The 19,943-nt window shown below is 35.6% G+C and overlaps 2 protein-coding genes across 3 annotated transcripts; one reads left to right on the forward strand and one right to left on the reverse strand.

Moving 5' to 3' along the window:
* Nucleotides 1-8,424: 8,424 nt before the first annotated feature.
* On the reverse strand, nt 8,425-12,730 carry LOC120771062 (cyclic AMP-dependent transcription factor ATF-6 alpha). 2 transcript variants are annotated; one of them, XM_040098869.1, is made up of 3 exons: nt 12,527-12,730; nt 10,614-12,088; nt 8,425-10,376 (listed from the first exon to the last, which is right to left on the reverse strand). In XM_040098869.1, the coding sequence occupies exons 1-3, from the start codon at nt 12,561-12,563 to the stop codon at nt 8,961-8,963; spliced, it is 2,928 nt and encodes a 975-aa protein (XP_039954803.1). In that variant the 5' UTR covers nt 12,564-12,730; the 3' UTR covers nt 8,425-8,960. The 2 variants fall into 2 exon arrangements, with proteins under 2 accessions (XP_039954803.1, XP_039954804.1); XM_040098870.1 differs by lacking the exon at nt 12,527-12,730 and adding an exon at nt 12,317-12,465.
* A 588-nt stretch (nt 12,731-13,318) lies between these two features.
* On the forward strand, nt 13,319-15,610 carry LOC120772117 (stress-activated map kinase-interacting protein 1). The gene is made up of 2 exons (XM_040100529.1): nt 13,319-14,178; nt 14,239-15,610. The coding sequence occupies exons 1-2, from the start codon at nt 13,390-13,392 to the stop codon at nt 15,244-15,246; spliced, it is 1,797 nt and encodes a 598-aa protein (XP_039956463.1). The 5' UTR covers nt 13,319-13,389; the 3' UTR covers nt 15,247-15,610.
* Nucleotides 15,611-19,943: the final 4,333 nt, after the last annotated feature.

Genomic DNA, 19,943 nt, shown 5'->3' on the forward strand with positions numbered 1-19,943 from the left:
TTTTGACATATGCCCTTTGGTCCATGATGTCTTCAATTAAGTGAATTGCACCAACACCACAATGTGAAAAACGACCGCGTACCATGATTTGGCATCGTTATGTATAACGGTTTTTATGGTAAACCGGGGATTAGATTCTGAGTTAGGGGGATATCGGACAAAGTTCCTAGAGCCTCTACTACCAAATAACTCAACTTTAAAATGTTTCGCCATTTAGACGCGGGTCAGGAACCATGTTCTTTTGCAAATTGTATGTGGGCTTCCTTATGTTTCTTTTTTAATGGGGGTCTTTTTCGCGGACTTTTGGCAAATAACTTGTTCTGCTCCAAATGCCTACGAATAGTTTCAGTATTAACTGCCAAATTTAGTTCGTCGTGGATGCTCTTGGCTGAAGCAAAAGGATTAATTTTGCAGTGGCATACTATATTGCGATCGTCTGCAGTGGATGTTTTGCGCTTTTGTCTACTAGTTTCATTTTTCGTTTTTATAATTTAAGGCATTTACTATCATTTGAGGAGAGTATTTTACGATTTTTTGCATCTCTTTATAAGTTTTTCCTAGTTTTCTCAATTTTTTTATCGTTTTCCGCTTTTCCTCTGTACAATAAAATAACAACTAATTTAAATTGCTACTAGATTATGAAACTATACTTACTTTTCTAATTTTCTGAACATTTTTTATGTTAAGGACTATTTTGAAAACGAAATATCTGACACTCCTATTATTTTGTGGAAAGCAATAACAAGTGTCTTCCAGAACTAGCAAAGCAGAAGTAGAATAGCAATTGTGATGATTGTTTGTTTCGTATTTTAATGCTAGTATCCCGTTATGTGTACCGTTATTGTTTCGCGTCATTTACATGTGATTTAAAAAAGTTATGCAGTCAAACACATTTTTCAGATTGGCACTCCTATTATTTTGTGGACAACTGTACATATTTGAAAACATTCAGCAAAATCGGATTAATACAGCCGCAATAATTTAAAAATAATTGCAAAATGTGGCGTGGTAAGGTTTCATTGGCTATTGTATATGTATGTACATATGTATGTATGTATATACATACATAGATTTTGTAAACAGCAGCTATAGCAACGCTGAAGTTGTTATTACAAGACATGCAAAGCTTATATTAAAAGAATACAACTTAATATAAATAAATAAGTAAAATTAAAACAAACAAAATTAGGACCTCACCTAATCTTGTGGGCATGGATTTTGTTAATTTTTTGTAAATTCTGGAGAGATTTTGCTCCATTCTTCAATCAAGGCCTATTTAGGTTGACCCTCATTAAAATGTTTCTCGATAGCCTTCTACGGGCTCGTTTCGCAAAAATTAAGCACTTTTCGCTGATGACGAAACTGTAATTAAGCAAATGAGACACGTCGCAAGAATTTAGCGTGTGCGCGCTAATGAAATGAACAATTTCCTACGAGTATGGTACCTATAATCGCTTCGCATGTTAATAAAAGTGGATTGTACATACTTATGTATGTGGGCAATCTGTCTACTGCGCATGTTCCGAGTGTTCAATTTTATTGTGTAGGAAAGAATTTTTCAACAAGCGCAGCCGAGACGCACACGCGCAATTAACATTAACTCAAATATTCTCATTCAATTGATGCTTTGTATGTACAACAAATATGCATAAAATTACGTATTTATCGTACATACAACACATATCCGTCATTTCATCGGACATTTAAATTATTCTCATTTGTTTTGATTCGGCTGGTGATAATTTCGAAGTGGTAATGACTTCGACTCGCCCGCATTAGAACTGCTCACTGAGAGATCATTTAAATAGATAAACATAAACGTATATATGTATATGTATGTATATAGTTATTTTCAGCTAATTAGAAACGATACTTATTTTACAATCAATGATCTCCTTACACTAAAACACGTATGTATGTTTATAAAATAAACAAAAAAATTGATTCGAATTCCTTGATTTAATATTCTTTCTATTACAAAACAAGTGAAGTCAACGATTTAGATACGGCAACTAATTCGATATTAGATTTAAAATTCGAACAAAACTTTTCTATTGTTTTATACGCGAAAACATAACACCTAGTACATACTTAGATGTATTTTATTGCATAATGAGACGAAATTTAAATGTTCTTTAACTAGGCGACATCCTATTTAAAAGAGATCGGATTGCCTCAAAACTGTTTACTTCTTCTTGACAACGAACTATCGTAAATATTTTGAAAAACCAAAAGGAGTAGAAGCTAAAAGTTTGGAAAAAGAAGCTGCAAATACTTATTCTCGAAGGCTTAAATCCCGTGGTAAAAAAACGCATGATCAAATTAAATAAATAACTGGATTGAAGACAACAACTTAGTTCATCCGTAGACGTAACAATTTTTAGCAAATCAATAAAATGGGCAACTGCTAAAAGAGTTGGAAGAAGAAAAATGAATGTGTTGCAATCATTACGCGAAAAGGCCGTATTGAATTCGGTAGAAATTAAAAAAGAACCAATATCTTAAATACACATGTTCCTTCTATTTTTTATGAAAATAAAAAGTAAAAAAGTTTCAATAAACTTGTCATGAATCAAGAAAATCATTTGCAACAGTTTGCAAATTATGGTTATGCTTGAAGGAATCAAAAACCAATTGGAATAACTGCGAGTAACAAAAGCAAGGCAAAACTTTTGAAATAAACAAATAACAGTAAACTTCAGAATTTTCATATTATATTCTTAGCTCTTACCGAACGTGATGACTTCTAATTATCTGCCAAACAGCTGTACGTACACACAAATGTACGTACAAATGTGTCAAACTAGGAAGTAAATAATGAAGGAATAAACAAAACTTAGATATTCATGCATTCAAGCCTTCCTTCTTTGGTTGATCGTCTTACATAAGAGTATAATGCGCAAACATTTACGTATTGACATATCGGTCGTTATTTTTTCTTGCTCTCTTTTTGTACATATACTTGTACACTCATATTGTCTTTTGACGCTGGTGGGTTCAGAAAGTAAGGGCGCCCGTAAATCTATGTATTGGCCTTCAAAGACAACCTTGGTATCATTAAACGGATCATGCTACCCAGTTATTATAAATTTTTAGCAGAATACTAAAGAGAGAAGAGTGAAATGATTGAATTCGGTGTAGGTAACAGCAGCAGGTAGGACAGTGACATCTGCCGAGATGAAAGGGAAAGAGTAGGATACCATTTCCACTGTTTTCATGAACCTTTGCCAAATGAAAGTAAAATAGAGCTAGTTTACTAATACGAAACTTACTCTTCAGGAAGCACGACAGAGAGGTACTAATATCATCACGCAAGCTCGCGGCACACGATCTGGGGTAGCTCGGATATACAAAATAAAAGAGAAGAGTCGATTTTTGTATTCATTGTAGAAAAAGATCTGTTCGTATGTATTAGGAGAAACACCCCCATTTTTGTCACGACAGTGAAGGAGGAGGTCCTCGACCTTAACGAGACCTCGAATTCGGTTGCCCCCATGACCATAAACCACTCACTCATAGGTACATAGCATTCAGTCTGGACGAACTGTGTTTATCTAGAAACTCAATCTATGCGAAATGCTTTGGTTTCGACACACAGATCAATCTGCATTTAAGGGATCGTCTCAGTGTGACCCTCCGAAAAATCACTGATTTTCGCGATTTTTTTTTAATGTTGAAATACAATCGGTCCGGTTTTTTTTTAATGAATACATTCATGATGAATACAATGTGATTTTTTTTATGTTTATTTATTGGGTGTATAATAGTTAAATAAATTGTTGAAATGACATGTAAAAAAAGGCCAAAATTCATCGGAGCTTACACATTTAAACATCCGGCTGAAATAGCGAAAATAGAAAGTTAAAGTATTTAATAGATTGGTGATAAGTTTAAGTTTAAGATAAGTTTAGCCTTATCGGGAATTTATGTATATCCAAATACAGAAGTTGTTATCTGACTTCACAAAAGCCAGTGTGATCCTCCACCATCCTGAAGGATCAACAAACTAACCTAACCTAGTCCAATGTGAACTCATTAAGTCTCAATCTACTTTCTTTCATATCTACATATACATATGTATGTCTAAACAATTAATTTCCGCCTCTATGGGATGTGAGTATAAAGTCTACCGAATGCTCGAAAGTACCATATCCTACTTTACAGATATTTCATCTAATTGAATTTATAGTTATTTTTTCGAAATATATCAAGGGAAATTATAGGTACAAATATTTGCGGTAATGGAGGTTAAGGTGGATCGATTTCATACATTATTTTTCATACACCATGTTATACTAAAAGAAACAAACTCTCAAAATACTATGGATACATACAAGATCTGCCGCAAAAGAAACAGGACTGTTAAAAAAACAACAAAAAATTAATATTTTTCAAAAGTTATATATTTTTATTTAAAGTAGTTTCCTTGTGCTTCGATACAGCGTTTAGCCCGGTCAATTAACATTTCAAATGAGTGTTTAAGGTCATTTTTCGGAATGCTCTTGAGAATATCAGTCGACGCCTTTTGGATAGCTGAAATGTACTGAAACCAGTGTCCTTTCATGGGCAAATGAAGTTTTCCAAATAAGTAAAAATCACAGGGTGCCAGATCAGGTGAGTAGGGTGAGTGATTCATGATTAATATGGAGTTTTTTGTCAAAAAATCAGTGACAACCATCGACCGATGACACGGCGCATTATCGTGCAACAGGCGCCAGGACTCTGCCTCACGGTATTGTGGTCGAGCATGACGAATGCGTGACAAAAGACGCTTCATAACACCAAGGTAAAACACAGCATTAATCGTTTGGCCAGGTAGGACGAACTCTCGGTGTACAATACCCTCGGAATCGTAAAAACAAATCAGCATTGTCTTTATTTTTGACTTCTGAAGACGACCGACTTCTGATCGTCACAGAGGTCCTCACGACCTTCTTAGAATCGCTTAAACCACTCATGCACATTACTACGGGATAGGCACTGATCACCATAAACTTTTTTCATCATTTGAAATGTTTCAGTAAACGTTTTCCCAAGTTTAAAACAAAATTTAATATTTGCTCTTTGTTCAAAATGCATTTTACGACCGATGACCAAAAGCTACTGTCACTTTTTGATCGATAACATCGATTGTAGTTATCCAATTGTCTTAAAATTTTTACGAAATGTCAACAAGAGATCAAACTTTTTATTTCATATACCCACCAATAGGTGGCGCCACCAGAAAATGTTATATTTAAAAAGTTTTGTTTCTTTTGCGACAGACCTTGTATATACTAGCAACCGATATTCATATATGGTATAGGGTAAAGCCAACAAGAAGTAAATAAATATTTATTATATTCGTTTTATCACCAAATATCAGTATTTTAATTGTAGTGTAAGTATACTACCCGATTTTATATATATGTATTTTTACTTTACTGATAGTAAACACCAGGCAAAGTCGACAGCATGCAGCGGTTGATGTCATTAAAGTTACAAACCTCTGTAAAAACGGTCGAAGAAATTTAGTCTCAGTCGGTTGCTGAAATATCCTCGTGAAAGCAGTATAAAATAGGAGTAATGAAGACACGCCTTCACAGAAACCCATTCTGGCCAATAAGAAAATTTTCTGTAACAAAAATGTCGCCGATACAATAGATTAATAATTCGTTATTAGAAATCACCATTATTAGTAAATAAAAAGTTTTAGACGTTGCATTCCACTGTTTTTTATGAATTCTATTCTGCTGTTTCGTATGCAAATCCATAATAGATTTACTAATAATTATTCAGAGCACACGATAACTTATTTTCCATTATATAGCAGATTTAACGATTATTAAAAGTCAGCGCTTGCATGATAAATTGCAATTGGAAATGTGAGTATGAAAACATTGAATTCAAAATAAGAACATTTTCTGTGTCGCCCACAATCGTAAAAGTTTTGGAATGAATTAGTATAAGTATATCAGTAACATTAACGCTGACTAGCCCCCATCACCGATGAAGTTCAATAAAAAAAGCGTTCATTTATGAGGATGGGCGTACACCATGTGAATAATCCGCTACAAAATAATATTTCAAATTGCGAAAGAAACTTCTACTCGCCTTTAATACTGAGGATTACTCTTTGCACTTACTGCAGCGGAATTTGCTTCTGGTTAAGCAATTATTATTTCAACAAGTATTTCATTGCTTATGCATAGTAATGGCCCAACCCAGTATGGGCGATTGACGCAATACTCGACTACGACTTATTGATTTCACAAGCCACACTGCGTTCTTATGTAATTATCTGTTTTGTTAAGTATCTAGAATATTAGTATTTCGCGTTGCGCTGAAAACTCGACTAAAAAACGATATGAACGAATCCACTTTTAGGTAAGACCCCTCTTAAAGAAGTTATACTTACACATATGCAAATGAATTCAAGATTATATGCGGCTAAGATTGCTCTTAATCAGACAATACTTTCTCCTGTTCTCCATATGTCTAAATAAATGATTTCCGCCCCTCGGTCCTGCTACCGCCTGGATGAGGTGACACGCAAACGAAGAAGCATCAGACCTGGCAGAATACTGCACCCTATACAATAATAGCATGCCTCTTGATGTCTCGAATCGAGCACAGTGTAGTCAGTTTCCACTAGATTGATATACCAGAAACCAAGCTTTTAGGCATCTGTTGCATGCGGATTTTTTTCTGGCCAAAGACTATCAACTCCGCAGAATTCTTCCGCTACAACAACAACATTACATCGATGATAACACCAAATTTGCCGACCACTACACTACACAAACAACGAACAAGAAATTTAGAGTGGAGCTATTAACATTTTCATGCCTCCACTCAGTTGTTGTTGTTGTTCTAACGGATATCTAATCCCCGTTAGGATAATAAGGGTTATCGAGGTTGTCGTCGACGTTATCTAGCGGGATGCCCAGGAAACGTGTTGTTTCGACGTGGTCGGACCAAAGGGAGAAGGGTGTTAGATAAGTGGAGTTGGCGGGGCATGCAAAGAGATGGCCAGTGTCATGCGGAGACTCATTGCACGCGGAACAAATGTTGGATATGTCGGGGTGTATTCTGGACAAGTAGGAGTTTAACCTGCAACAATATGCAGAAAAAAGCTGCGCAAGGGTCACTCGCGTTTCTCACGGCAACTCGAGCTTTCCGTCTGCAATGGGTGCTGATTTGACTCCAAGAACGCCATTCACTGGAAGGGAGTCGGTGAAGGTGTTGATAGCTCCGCTGTGAATCGGTCGCAGTACCTGTCGGAAGTTTGTTACGTTCGAAGTCCGGTCGACGTACTGTTCGATGTCGTCGACGTTTTGCGAAGACATCTTAGCAGGAACTGTATTTATTTGTCTTTTCCCCATGTGCTGCCGGCAAGCGACTTGAGGATTTTGTATCGGCTCTGTACCTTGGCGATAATCTCGGTCGTATGAGGAGTGAAGGAGCATAGACTATCAAAAGTCACACCTAAAATCTTAGGATTATTGACAGTCGGAAGCTTGACGCCATCGATTGTAATATTAAGCTCAAGTCTATACTCCTTCGTCCAGTTCGTAAATATGGTCGCTGTGGATTTGGTGGGGGAAAGTATTAGGTCCCGTGCAGAGAAGAAACGAGAAAGGTCGGAGAGATAGCTGTTTACCTTTGAACACATGCCATCGATCCCATTGCCCGACATCAATATCGTGCATTCATCAGCGTCCGAGGTTATGGAAACTGCCTCTGGTGGCTGTGGGAGTTTCGAGATGTAGAAGTTAAACAGTAGCGGGAAGAGGACACCACCCTGCGGAACCCCCTGTTTAATTCTTCTGTTTAGTTTTTTTTCTCGAAACAGTACGGATGATTGCCGACCGCTCAGGTAGTTCATGATCCACATCTTCAGTCCTGGAGGGAGCGTAGTTTTTTCGATGTCCTGCCGTAGCTTTGTGTGATTGACAGTGTCAAAAGCTTTTGATACACACAGTGAATGGCGTTGCTTCTAGATACTGTATCAGGTTAATCCGCTACTTGTACACAATATGACTTGCCTTCAACGCGACTATAAATAATTCTTCACATGCCCTGTGAAACAAACTTATTTATAACCCTTCTCTCTTTGGCCTGAAACACCATGTGACTTTTGTGTCTCCCGTTAGATACCTTCTATGGCAATCAATTTCCGACGAATGTCGAATGTCTTGTCTACATTTCATTGAGCACCGTATTTTCGAAAGTTAAACCTATAATATTCATATGTTAGAGGACTTTGCTACGTAGCTCGAGAGGCTTCTGGACCACCACGTCTCCCAGTCAAATTCTTTATTGGAAAAGCTAATTTATACAAAATCAAGATTCTCTATTCTCTCTAAGACTTGTACTGGAATTAAAAATTAGAGAACTAACCCTTATCATTTTCAGTTCTACTACGGCATTGCACACATTCAATATTGTTTTAAAAAAGGTGGTATTTATTGAATCAAATTTTATAATTGATTTTCATTACAAATACAACATATGGTATATTCTAAAGTTACATTTTTATTTAGCTATTGCACACAATTACGCTAAGAGTTTAAAAAGAAAATCTAAGAGGGCAAATATGATGCAAGCAATACATTACAACAAACTTAAAGAACGGCATAGACCGAATTGCAGATTTCATTATCAACAGATTTCAAATGTCTTATATAGTATAAGTATAATACAAAAAAATTACTAAACCTATAAATATGTTTGTTAATGTATTTTGAACAAATCAGTTAAGTATATTTACATCAATATATATGTATGTAATAAAATAATAAAATTGAAAATTGTATATGAAAGCATGTACGCACAGGTGTACACACATTTTTTAAATGCTGAAAACGTATGCATTTTGAGCAAAGTATATACTGACACTTAAATATTAAATATTTACGATCATTAAACTTCCAGTTAGTTTTAATATTTGACAAAAATGTATACTTATAACTAAAAAATTAATGTTGATTTCTTGTCGAGAAAATCGTTGAGTTTGTCTCAGCTTTCTCAACAATACTTTCAATGCTTTCATTGCTGCCTAGCCTTACAAGTGTAGGCTTCTTTTTCATAGCCGCCGCAGCAGCAGCCGATCGGGGCCCCATCATGTAATATGTTTTCGGTGGCGACTTTTGCTTGGGCATCTCCGGCATTGTTCCTTTGGGCTTTCGCTGTTCCTCCCTTGAGCGAGTCTCATTATTTACCATGTCATTTGGATTGGGAGTTGGATTATAATTGCTGTTTCCAAATTTTTGTGGGCGAAGTTTCTCCGGTATCATAAATGATTTCAACTCCAACTCGGTCGTGTTAACTACTTCACAATCGATTTGCATTAACATTATATCGCCATTAACTGATGGGTCACCTGCAGGCAGCATTAGTGACATTTTCGGACGTGCACTCTTATTATAAGCTGAAGCCGGCAACAATATATGATCCATGTTAAATGATAGGACATAGAATGTGTCGTCTTGCCTTTTTATGCCTTTAAACAAACGTAGGTATTCCTCACTAATTTTGGGCTTGAAAATATCCAAAGAGTTCTTATCATTTCCCGAGTCATCAATTTCGTTTGCCTGTGGTGTCTCCAATTTGGGTTGTTTGCTCTGAACCAATGGTGGTGTCATAATCAATTTGCGTTTCATATTAATTGTCGCAACATCCTCTTGGAGAGGTAGTTGTAAGGGTTTCCTATCATAATAATCCGGAGAAAACTTCCTAAAGCTTAAAGAGTTGTCCAAATATCCATTGCCATTTTCCTTATACAAACTCAAGTTCAAGTAGTCGTTAACGTCAATCCATTTGTGCAGATTACTATGCAAACGATGATTCTCGGTATTGTTTGAAACGTTTGCACACTTTTTTGACGCGGATGTCATTGGTAGCTCTTTAATTGTTCTATTGATATTCTGTTCGCTTGACAGGGCTCCGCGAGAACGATTAACTGGATGCAGGAAATGAAGTGGAGGGACATCCATTTCCGTTTCCCTCTTTGAGTTATTTAACTTTTGTTTAAATTCATTTTCCGTTTCAGCCCATAGCAGGCGTCGGCCAGTAGCTGGCTCTTCAGGATTAGTTGCATCCGACTCAATTGAATTCTCAATGTGGTTTTTATTCATATAATTCTGAAAATTACCCACATTTAAGGATACCATAAAGGCCAGAGCGAAGAGAATCGCTATGTTCTTCTTGATGTTAGTTGCTGTCATTCGCTGCTTTAAACTTTTTCCACTTAGTTTCGGTGCAATTTTCACATGTTGATCGTTAACTTTTGCATTGATATCCAAAGTATTTAAAACGAATTCACTTATGTTGCTGTTTTTGCATTGGCAAGATTGTGCCAAAGCGACCAATTGGGAACGTAATGATGAATTTTCCTTAGAAAATTAATCAAATATGTAAAAAATTAAAACTATTAATAAGAACAAGCGAGATAAAAAAAAAATATTCGAATTGAAAACGATAAATATGGATGTGTGTATGGGTACAAAATTTGGTGAAAACTTTACTTTTATACTAGTTAAGGTTTCCATAAATCACATTACAACATAACTCACAATATTCTCGGTTAAGAAGTTTAGTTTTCAAAATGTTTGTAAGATATTAGTGCTTACCCCTTTCAGTGTACAGTTTTCCTTTTCTAAGTCGCTGATACGTGATTCTAAAGAAACCACATATTCCTTTTTCTTTTTGCGAGACAAAGAAGCAGATTCTCTGTTTTTGATCATGCGCTGCTGCTTCTTCCACATTTTCTCATCAATGAGACCTTTATAAACACTTAAACTGGTAGGACCGGTGCTTGTAGAAGAAGACTTTGAAGTTCCGTTGGTATTCGCCCCTAAGTTGGTAATTTTTGACGATGGTTGCTTAATAAACACTGGTCCACTATTGGTTTTAACAATTTTAGGTACGAAATTAGAATGCATGCCTAACGCACCGTTGCCGGATGAGACTATTTTGTTGGCTGTAATAACTTTTCCACTAGCGGTTTTCAATATTATTTTAGGTGAATTTGTGACAACACCCTTTATATTTTTACCATTTATTTGGGTTAATGCTTTATAGTCATTTAATGTTAGGAATACAGTTTTGGGTTTTGCATTTATAGGAGGAACAACTTTTGTAGCATTTGATGAGGGTGTAATGGGTGTTTTAACAGCGTTGTTAGAGTTATCAATGTTTCTTTTGGGGGCCAATTTCGGTTCAATTTTTGGTTGTACCGACTCTTTGTTTTGACTGGTTACTTGCGTTATAGGTTTTATTGGCACGGTCTTAACAGGGAGCAGCGTTCCCGACAGCACACTAATAGGTGCAACTGGCTGCAGTGGCTGAATTGTTTGGAGGGTAGCTGAATTGGTGGTAGTTGTATTCAACGGAACCAGTGGTACCATTAAAGGTAATGAAACGCCAACATTGTTTGTATTCATTGCTGGTAAAATAAAAGTTTGTTGATGATCTACTGGAGGCGATACCACTGTTATAGGTGTAAAGCAGTTCTCTTTTTTTATTTCTAAAGCAGGAGTGTGGGTATTCTCATCACATATTTCCTCCTTCATGCCATTCAATCCATCTAAGGGTGGGTTAACATGCGTATAAGTTTTAGCTTGTGAAGCTATTGATGAAACATCGCTCTGTACTCCACTCGTCGAACTACCACCAGAACTACTACAACTTTCCGTAGGAGATGGCGTATTACGTTGTCTCAATTCATTTTCGTTAAAGAAATTCATCTTTACGTCATCATTTTTCAGAAGGTTAATGAAATCATCTGGGTTAAAGCTGTCTTCATCCATTGATGAAATGGACGAAGTGCGCTGTGACTTGTAGGTGGAGTTAAATATTTCAGGGCTGTGTAATTCGTTGGAGGATAATGGCAAAGCAAAATTAAATTCATTATTCGTCGATGCAGCTTGCGATGAAGAGTTATGAATGTCCACATCGAAGGGTAATTCGAAATCATGCACATTATGTGTGTTAAGATTATTCAAGTCAATGGATGAATCTAGATGTGAATCAGTAGAACGTAGAATTTCTTCAATATCATCAAATGTATAGTTATCTGATGACGGCATCAATCTGTCGAAATTGCCTAAAAGGAATATTCAATAAATACTATAAGGTAGTCTAACAAAAAAAGAGTTTCAGATATCTTATCAGTAAAATATTTTGTAAGTCTTTTACCCCACACTTGAAAGCGTGTAACTATAGTAAGTTATTAATAATACGCATGTCAGTATAATGAAACTTCAGAATAAATTAATGTACATTTACGACCAAGTGATATGTTTAAATGTGGTCATTGAAAATATATACATACATATATATGTTTTATACCACATGAGCGAGTTTCTAGAAATGTAACTGAAGTAGTAAATTTCACAATATTTATATTTTTTGTAGATAACTTTAAATGAATAGATGTACAATTTGTCATTTCACACAGCTATGCAAATATTTGTCACATACAAAACGAAAGAATGAATCAAATACGGCTTTTGCACCAGCAGCGGTAATATGTATCACCCACCATAGAAACTATCGTCGTCGCACGTCTCCATGTCCATTTTTGCAATCAGCACATTTAGCTCCTATTACTTATTTACAAAGCAAATGGTGTCATACACATTTTAAAACAATTAATTAATTTATTGTTAAATTATTATCCACATTCCCATTCACAATTTGATCCAATTATCTTTGTTTCAATCAAAGAATTTGACGTTTTCTTCTGCAATTGCATACGAAAGCAAAAACACAAGGAACATACTAAACGGCAAAAAAAAACAGAGTTGCAACTAATCGTATGCAGACTGCATTACCATCATATCCCCACGTTGTACAGATATCATTACGATTATTACGGCTAATATATTACAAACGCCCCAACGAAAATTTACGATTTTTTTGAAAGTGTGAAATAAATTTTATATTTTACAGTTAGAATAGGAATGTTCCAAATAACTTAATATCAATATATAGTGAATGCGAACTGACTGCGTTCGCATTGATTTTACAAAAAAATTTGAATTTACGTAGATAGTAAGGAAAACAGCTACGATTATCATTGAAGAACCAATATAGTTGATAGATAAGTAGAAGAACTTGAAATAAGTGTAAGAAGAAGGAATCTTGTAATAATTCTCTATAAGAGAATGATAACCACTTAAAGGTTAGAGAAAATGCCATGTTTTCCGGAAACATCTAGTCGGCAATTTTTCTAACATTGTAATTTTCAAAATTTTGTGTTTAATGAGGTTGGCATCTCTGTATTTGACAGCTAAATAAACATATCAGTTGTTATGTTTTGAGTGATGAACAATTTATTTATATGATTTTAGTGTACGAATACATTTTATTTGAAGTGAATTAATTTATAATAAAACTAAAAATATGGCTACTTATTGTAACCAGCATTGGTTACTTTCTCATATACGCAATTCCTTCATATCTACGGATGATACAGGAATGTGTGAGACCGTAATGTTGAGCAATGATATGCCCAAAAATTATTTGCGTAAATATCAAACCACATCTGTTGCAAGCAACGCTGCGAATCAAAACAAGCAACCACAACAACGGAAATCAATTGGAAATAAACAACATTTACAAGAAATGGTAGACCCGGCCCTACATGAGGTAGATTTTGTCTGCTATCCAGGGTTGGACCAAAGTGATGATGAAGATATGGACTTAACTGCACAGTCTTTTGAAATTCAAATGTATCCAGAAATATGGGCGCAAAGATTTCGCTCAAACACTGCACAAAAGTTGGAAAAAATGGACGAAGCTCGTCGTAACGCTGCGAAAATAAAATCTGTTAACTACGAGGACGAAATTGTTCCTCCCGAGCGCAATGATTTTTTTGTTAAAAAAACTGTACTAAAAACATCAGAGCAGCCCAAAAGTAATGAGGAAAATCTCGATAAAAGCATTGACGTTACTGATGATGCTGGCGGTGGAGGCGACGGTATCTGTGTAGTAAAAAGCAAGCTTGCCTTACAATTAGCTAATAGTCCAAAGCAAGCCCAAAACAAATTTATTGAATATGCCCGTTTTGACGGCACTTCCCAAAGAGGCATACAAACAAAACGTATTGGCGTATTTTTAAGTATGTTGCCCGAGCGTGAGAGAAATTACCCCATTAAAATCTGTGTTCTTGCTAGTGCGAAAATTTTTGAGGTAAGTTTAAAAATATTTAACTTTTCAGAATCAAAAACTATAAGAAGTTTTTTTTTTCAGGTTATTGGTCTAGTTTGCTATAAGGCAACAATACAGTATCCGAAGATTCCATTAAAATCTATACGTCATTATGCTTTGTATATAACAGAAGACAATGACGCTATGGAGGAATTTCCACCACTTGATGATAAAGAGCCCTGCTCTAAGTTTGGATTTTCTCATTTAACTTTAGCAGAGCGACGGCCACTAGCGCAGGTGACACGGATTGACTACGCTAATAACATGGCTACGAAATCAATGACATCGGAGGAAGATAAAGCAAGGCTTGCAGCAGCAGCTGTACAATCTGTCCAGAGTATGGAACCTACTGCTAGCGGTGGGGGCGAAGAAGAGGATTCCAATTGTGCTACTAACAGCAATAATGATGACTATGAAGAACGTATGATGAGTCACAATGACATGTTGGAAGCGCCTATGTATCGCACTTATCGATTAAACATAATTGAAAAACCTTTCTTTCGAAGAGATGTCACTCTAGGAATTTCTGGAGAGCGTATCGAAATCGACCACCATAAAAATGCGAAATTTTGGACTAAACAAAAAGCTGTTACCTATCCCATTGATGTCATTGCTTCGTGTGAAATTGTAGAGCGACGTCATTTAAAAGCCACAATCCGCATATGGTTAAAAGCGTCGTCTTCTTCATCAACGATGAACAGTTGCAAATCGTCTACGGATTTAAAATCGACACCACATGTAATAGAAAGTGGTGGTGCTGCTGTGCCACATTCTCCCACAAGTCCCGTACATCATCATTTGCACGTCCCTTCAGCGTTTGGACTATTTTCAACCAGTTCTAGCAGTGGAGGCAGCTCCTCTAGTCATAACTATTCTCACATGCGATTCAAACATTATGATCTTGAAGCTGACACCCATACCGCAGAACATATTTTAAACAAACTAAGTTGTATACTGAAAGTACGATCCAGTGAAGTGCGCAGGGAGTTTCTACAGTTAAGAGAACGGAAACTAGAAAAAAGTCAAGCAAAAAAACAGTTAAAAATGTAGTATCTGCGTCTTTATCGAAGATTTTTTCGAGTAATTTTTGACTGCTATGTGATCGAGAATTGCAAGCAGCACTCACTGATTTCCTTATGCAAATCGTCAAATGTGCCGTTTCAAAATTAATATGGCACATACTACAGCTACAAAGTTGTCAAATGAAATTGATTTTTTTATTCTATGTTAGATCGCATAAGATTAATAGAATAAAGAAAAAGAAGAAATTCGCTTAGAATTAATATTATTTAAACTTAAATTTTCATTACAATTAAATTGCGTTATATTAAGATATGTATGTACAAGCATACTTATGTACATTAAAAGTTCGTGTTGTAATGCTTCGTATTACGGTAAAAATAAATTTTGCGCTGAAATATGAATATTTTGTTCAGAAGCGTTGTAAGGTGTAGTCAGAGATATGAGAAAGTGAGTGATATAACTAATTTTTTTTTGCCAGTAAATTATTTTATTTCATAAAAGTAAAAACATAGCGTCATTAAATAAGTTTTCCATTTGGCTTGACAGAATTTTGAAAAAAGGTAATACATCCAAAGCCATTACGGCTGTTTGAGTTGCTCCACTTCTACCCAAAGCTCTTTGCGTTCGTCATCATTAATCCTTGCAGGATGTAAAATCTATCAAACAAAATAAAATTAGTTTCGTTAATATAGTTGAACTTCCATAACACAATCTTCGATATATAACTCCATCTTTTGAATTGGCACCAGAAGTCAAATTTCATATAAATTTCCTTCCATAAATCGAACTTTTCAATTGGTACGTGATTCTAAGTCGCATTTTTCGGGAAAATATGTACATCTTTGTAAACAGCTGCTCACGTAGAAGTCGCCGCGCCTATTTATCGTTTCAAATGTTACTATTACAGATTATATTGAGGTGGACAATGAGACTTGCTCAGCCGGATTTATAACAAGTGATATTGCAGAACAGAATATTTCAGACGCAACGAATATGACATCTAGCCCGATGTAAAACGTTTCAGAGCCCTTTCGCATCCTTTGCTAATTATCGATTCTGACTAACCCCAGCCCCTTATAGACAGCACAAAGCAGTTTTTATACTCTTGCAACCTTGCATATATGTATATCTGTATGTATATGTATAAATGATCAGAATGACTAGAAAAGTTGAAATCCGTCCTTCCGACCGTGCAAGCTGTAACTTGAGTAAAAATTGAGATATCTTGAAGAAACTTGGTATGCGGGTTCCTTGATTTCTTGCAGTTCGTATATGAGTGTAACCGGACCATTGCCACGCCCATAAAACGTCAATAACCGAAAACCTATAAAAATCCATAACTAAGCACTAAATTAAGATATAAAACTGTTATAGAGAGTATATGTATGTATGTACATATGTATAAAATTGCTTAGATTAAGGTCCTATGGTGGACGTTTTTCACCTTAAGGTATTTCCCTGACTTTGATTCGATTGCACCCGAACTTTGTCCTTTCTTACTTGTTCAAATTCAAGATATATTTCTCAGTTACCTACATTTTCGGAGTTATTTATTTTTTGTTTTGTGTCTTGCTTGGCTGCATCGCACACGTGATTTAATCGCATGCCTGAGTATTGTTATTTCGACAGCAAAATATTTGATTAGTAAAAAGTTTTCTTTTTAAATAGTAAATAAGTTAACGGAGTTAACGGAATTAAACCTGAATATAAGGGAAAAGTTCTGACTAGGCACACCAGCGCATCGATAATTATTGCTTATGTTTCAAATTAATTAATATTTTATTGTAGTTATCTTAAGCGTATATTTAAACACGTTTCTGATATAAATACATTTTGAATCTGCTATTCACAATGTACTGTGTTTGCTACTGCTTCCTCATAATAAGATATTCACATTTTATCGTTGAATTGCGGCAGTTAGAATTAAATCGCCAGAAACATACATACATACATACATAGCCATATGTATATGTACATTAATACAATAAAGTAATCCAATAGTGGGGAAATATACAGTAGGATATCGTTAAGATAACATGTGAAAACTAAACTCACATTATTGCTCCATTAGGTTTTAATTATTGAGATCTCACTTTAATTTGTTATGTGTAGATACATACATACATATGTGCGTTGATATTATGTGTAGTGAAAATGAAAAGCAAACATTTTCAAGAGCATTCTGCATTTGATGTAAAAATAGAAATGCAATGAGGTCGACCGCCCCGCACTGTGCAACTGCCGCCTGTGCCATTTCTTTTTACATATGTACACAGTCGCGCAATTTAATTGTTCCGCAGTTTCGTTTCAGTTTGATCGGTTTGCACTTTGAAGCAATTGCAATACAGTTCCGGTTTTCCATGAAGCGTGTTGAGAGCGTACAGCTCTGCTCTCTTCCTCGTTCGTGAATGATCGAGCTCCAAACGGCATTGTCGGTGATTGTCAGATGAACTTGAAATTCTGTCTGTGTAAAGTTCCGGCCTGTCGTGATAACGGTAACGGCAGCTGACAGGTACTATTTAATTTTAGATTTTTGCATGTGTAATGTTTTCACTCTTGATCAACCGTTGCATGGCGTATATACATACATATTTTATGAGAGATAATAATATAGTGATATTGAGTTAGATTAAAGTTAACTAAAGCTGGAAATTCTGTACAAATTCATTAAAATATTTCTCAAAAAATGTGTATAATTTATGTCACACTTGCACTTGTTGCACAGAGTACAATAGCTTTATTCACCTAAAATCTGTGTGATCGATCAGAATACGATCGGAATGACCAGACCAGTTTAATTTCGGAGTTCTTCCCCAAAAGTTAAAAGTTACACATCATATTTACTGAGCCATAAAAATCATAAACAATCAACAATTAAACGTTCGTTAATAATATTACCGAAACTAGTTCATTATATAAGTTACCGCTTTTTCATTATAAGTGATACTCCGCGAAGAAAAGGCCTTTGAGTTGCTAATGTATGTTATTTACCCTATAAGGATTCAATTCAAAATAAGCCTATTTCCGTGGGTGTGCAAGAAGAGAGATAGTGGTAGATCTCTCTCTCTCTCTCTCTCTCTCACCGCGTTGAAGCTACAGCGCTGAGCCAGATATAGATTATATAGTTCACCCCTAAAATTCTACTCTGGATCCGCCCCGGATCACACCCATAAATTAAAACTGATTGAAAACTGATAATGTGCTATAACTAAGCCACACATTAAGATACAAAACCCATTTCTAAGTAAAATCCTTTAACTCAGGACCTATTCTACCGATTTCTATAAAATTTTGTGCGTGGCATTATATTTATATACCTAAATCAATCACGACAATCTTGCTACGTAGTTCATCTCCCCTCTAGGTAGGTAAGTAGAGTGGAAGTCTGATGACGCATCGAGGTCTTTAGGAAGCTCAATGTAAAGTCACCGGGGCCAAAATACTCTCACTCCATTGTCATCTCTGAATCACTCTGTGCTTCTGAAAAGGTACATCAACACAAAAAGTTTTGTCTGGGCAACCTCCAAAGCATCATCAAGAAAGCGCAGACCGAATGTTGCGATTATTTTCCCATATATAGCTTTCCATTCGCGTCGAATATATTCTGCAGACTTCTCTTCTTCTATCTCTTGAAAGCTTCTACAAAAGTCATATATTGATCCTAGTCTGCAATTAAACAGTGACCTGTTAGCTAGAGCTCCTACTGGAGTTCTCGATGTGGGGTTCATATTCAATTAATGTTACGCTTGCCTGCTTCTTGAACAAGTTGGGGATTGACTTCACCGAGACTCAGCTAGATTTATAATATGTTTGTCTTTTAAATGTCTACCTTAGCTAGAGGCATATAAATTCCATCTTTTACGGATGCTAACCCAGATGCCGAATATGTAGACCCCGGTGACTTTGGCTAAATTTTTACTGAAAATTTTTATCAATCTGTAAGATTTATTATTAAAAATTCGAGAGAACTTTTTGTCGATAATAAGGCGCTCTTCCGTAAAAATTGATAAAATTGGGTCATTGGGGATTTTTGAACTTCCGGTTAACTTAATATGGCATATATCGGTAAACATGAGAGTTATTTTAGAAAAATTAAGTAAATTTATAGTATTGGATAGTTTAATACCAAAAATATATATGTAAATTAGTCCATAAATTATCAAATTACGTGGAAACACGCTCTCGAGGATAAACAAGTAATATCTCACGTGCATACAATCAGTCCAGAACTCGCTTTGAATTGTTAGTGGAGGCCAATACATATACATGATATTTTAACGAAATTAAGGACCAACAAGACGTTATTGAAACGGCCCTTAATTTCGACCTTACTGTACCTAGCGCAGAATATTTATGAAATCGGTCGAGACTTTGGCCTAGATATATATATATTTAATATAATGTTTTTCGATTATCGCATTGACTTTTTCTCATATATCCAATATATTAACTTAGTCTGTTTGAGTGAGTATACATACAAGGTCTGTCGCAAAAGAAACAGAACTTTTTAAATATAACTGTTTCTGGTGGCGTCAATTGGATAACTACAATCGATGTTATCGATCAAAAAACGACAGCAGCTTTTGGTCATCGGTCGTAAAATGCAAAGAGCAAATATTAAATTTTGTTTTAAACTTGGGAAAACGTTTACTGAAACATTTCAAATTTTGAAAAAAGTTTATGGTGATCAGTGCCTATCCCGTAGTAACGTGCATGAGTGGTTT

The sequence above is a fragment of the Bactrocera tryoni genome, chromosome 3, assembly GCF_016617805.1.
Source record: "Bactrocera tryoni isolate S06 chromosome 3, CSIRO_BtryS06_freeze2, whole genome shotgun sequence".
Taxonomy (NCBI): Eukaryota; Metazoa; Arthropoda; class Insecta; order Diptera; family Tephritidae; genus Bactrocera; species Bactrocera tryoni.

What these genes read in the sequence shown, in the direction of transcription:
- LOC120772117 (XM_040100529.1), top strand. Translation starts at nt 13,390, where the DNA reads ATGGCTACTTATTGTAACCAGCATTGGTTACTTTCTCATATACGCAAT. An exon ending in CTAGTGCGAAAATTTTTGAG is followed by an intron (nt 14,179 to 14,238) that starts GTAAGTTTAAAA and finishes TTTTTTTTTCAG; the next exon opens with GTTATTGGTCTAGTTTGCTA.
- LOC120771062 (XM_040098869.1), bottom strand. Translation starts at nt 12,563, where the DNA reads ATGGACATGGAGACGTGCGACGACGATAGTTTCTATG. An exon ending in CGACGACGATAGTTTCTATG is followed by an intron (nt 12,089 to 12,526) that starts GTGGGTGATACA and finishes TATTCCTTTTAG; the next exon opens with GCAATTTCGACAGATTGATG. An exon ending in AAAACTGTACACTGAAAGGG is followed by an intron (nt 10,377 to 10,613) that starts GTAAGCACTAAT and finishes TAATTTTCTAAG; the next exon opens with GAAAATTCATCATTACGTTC.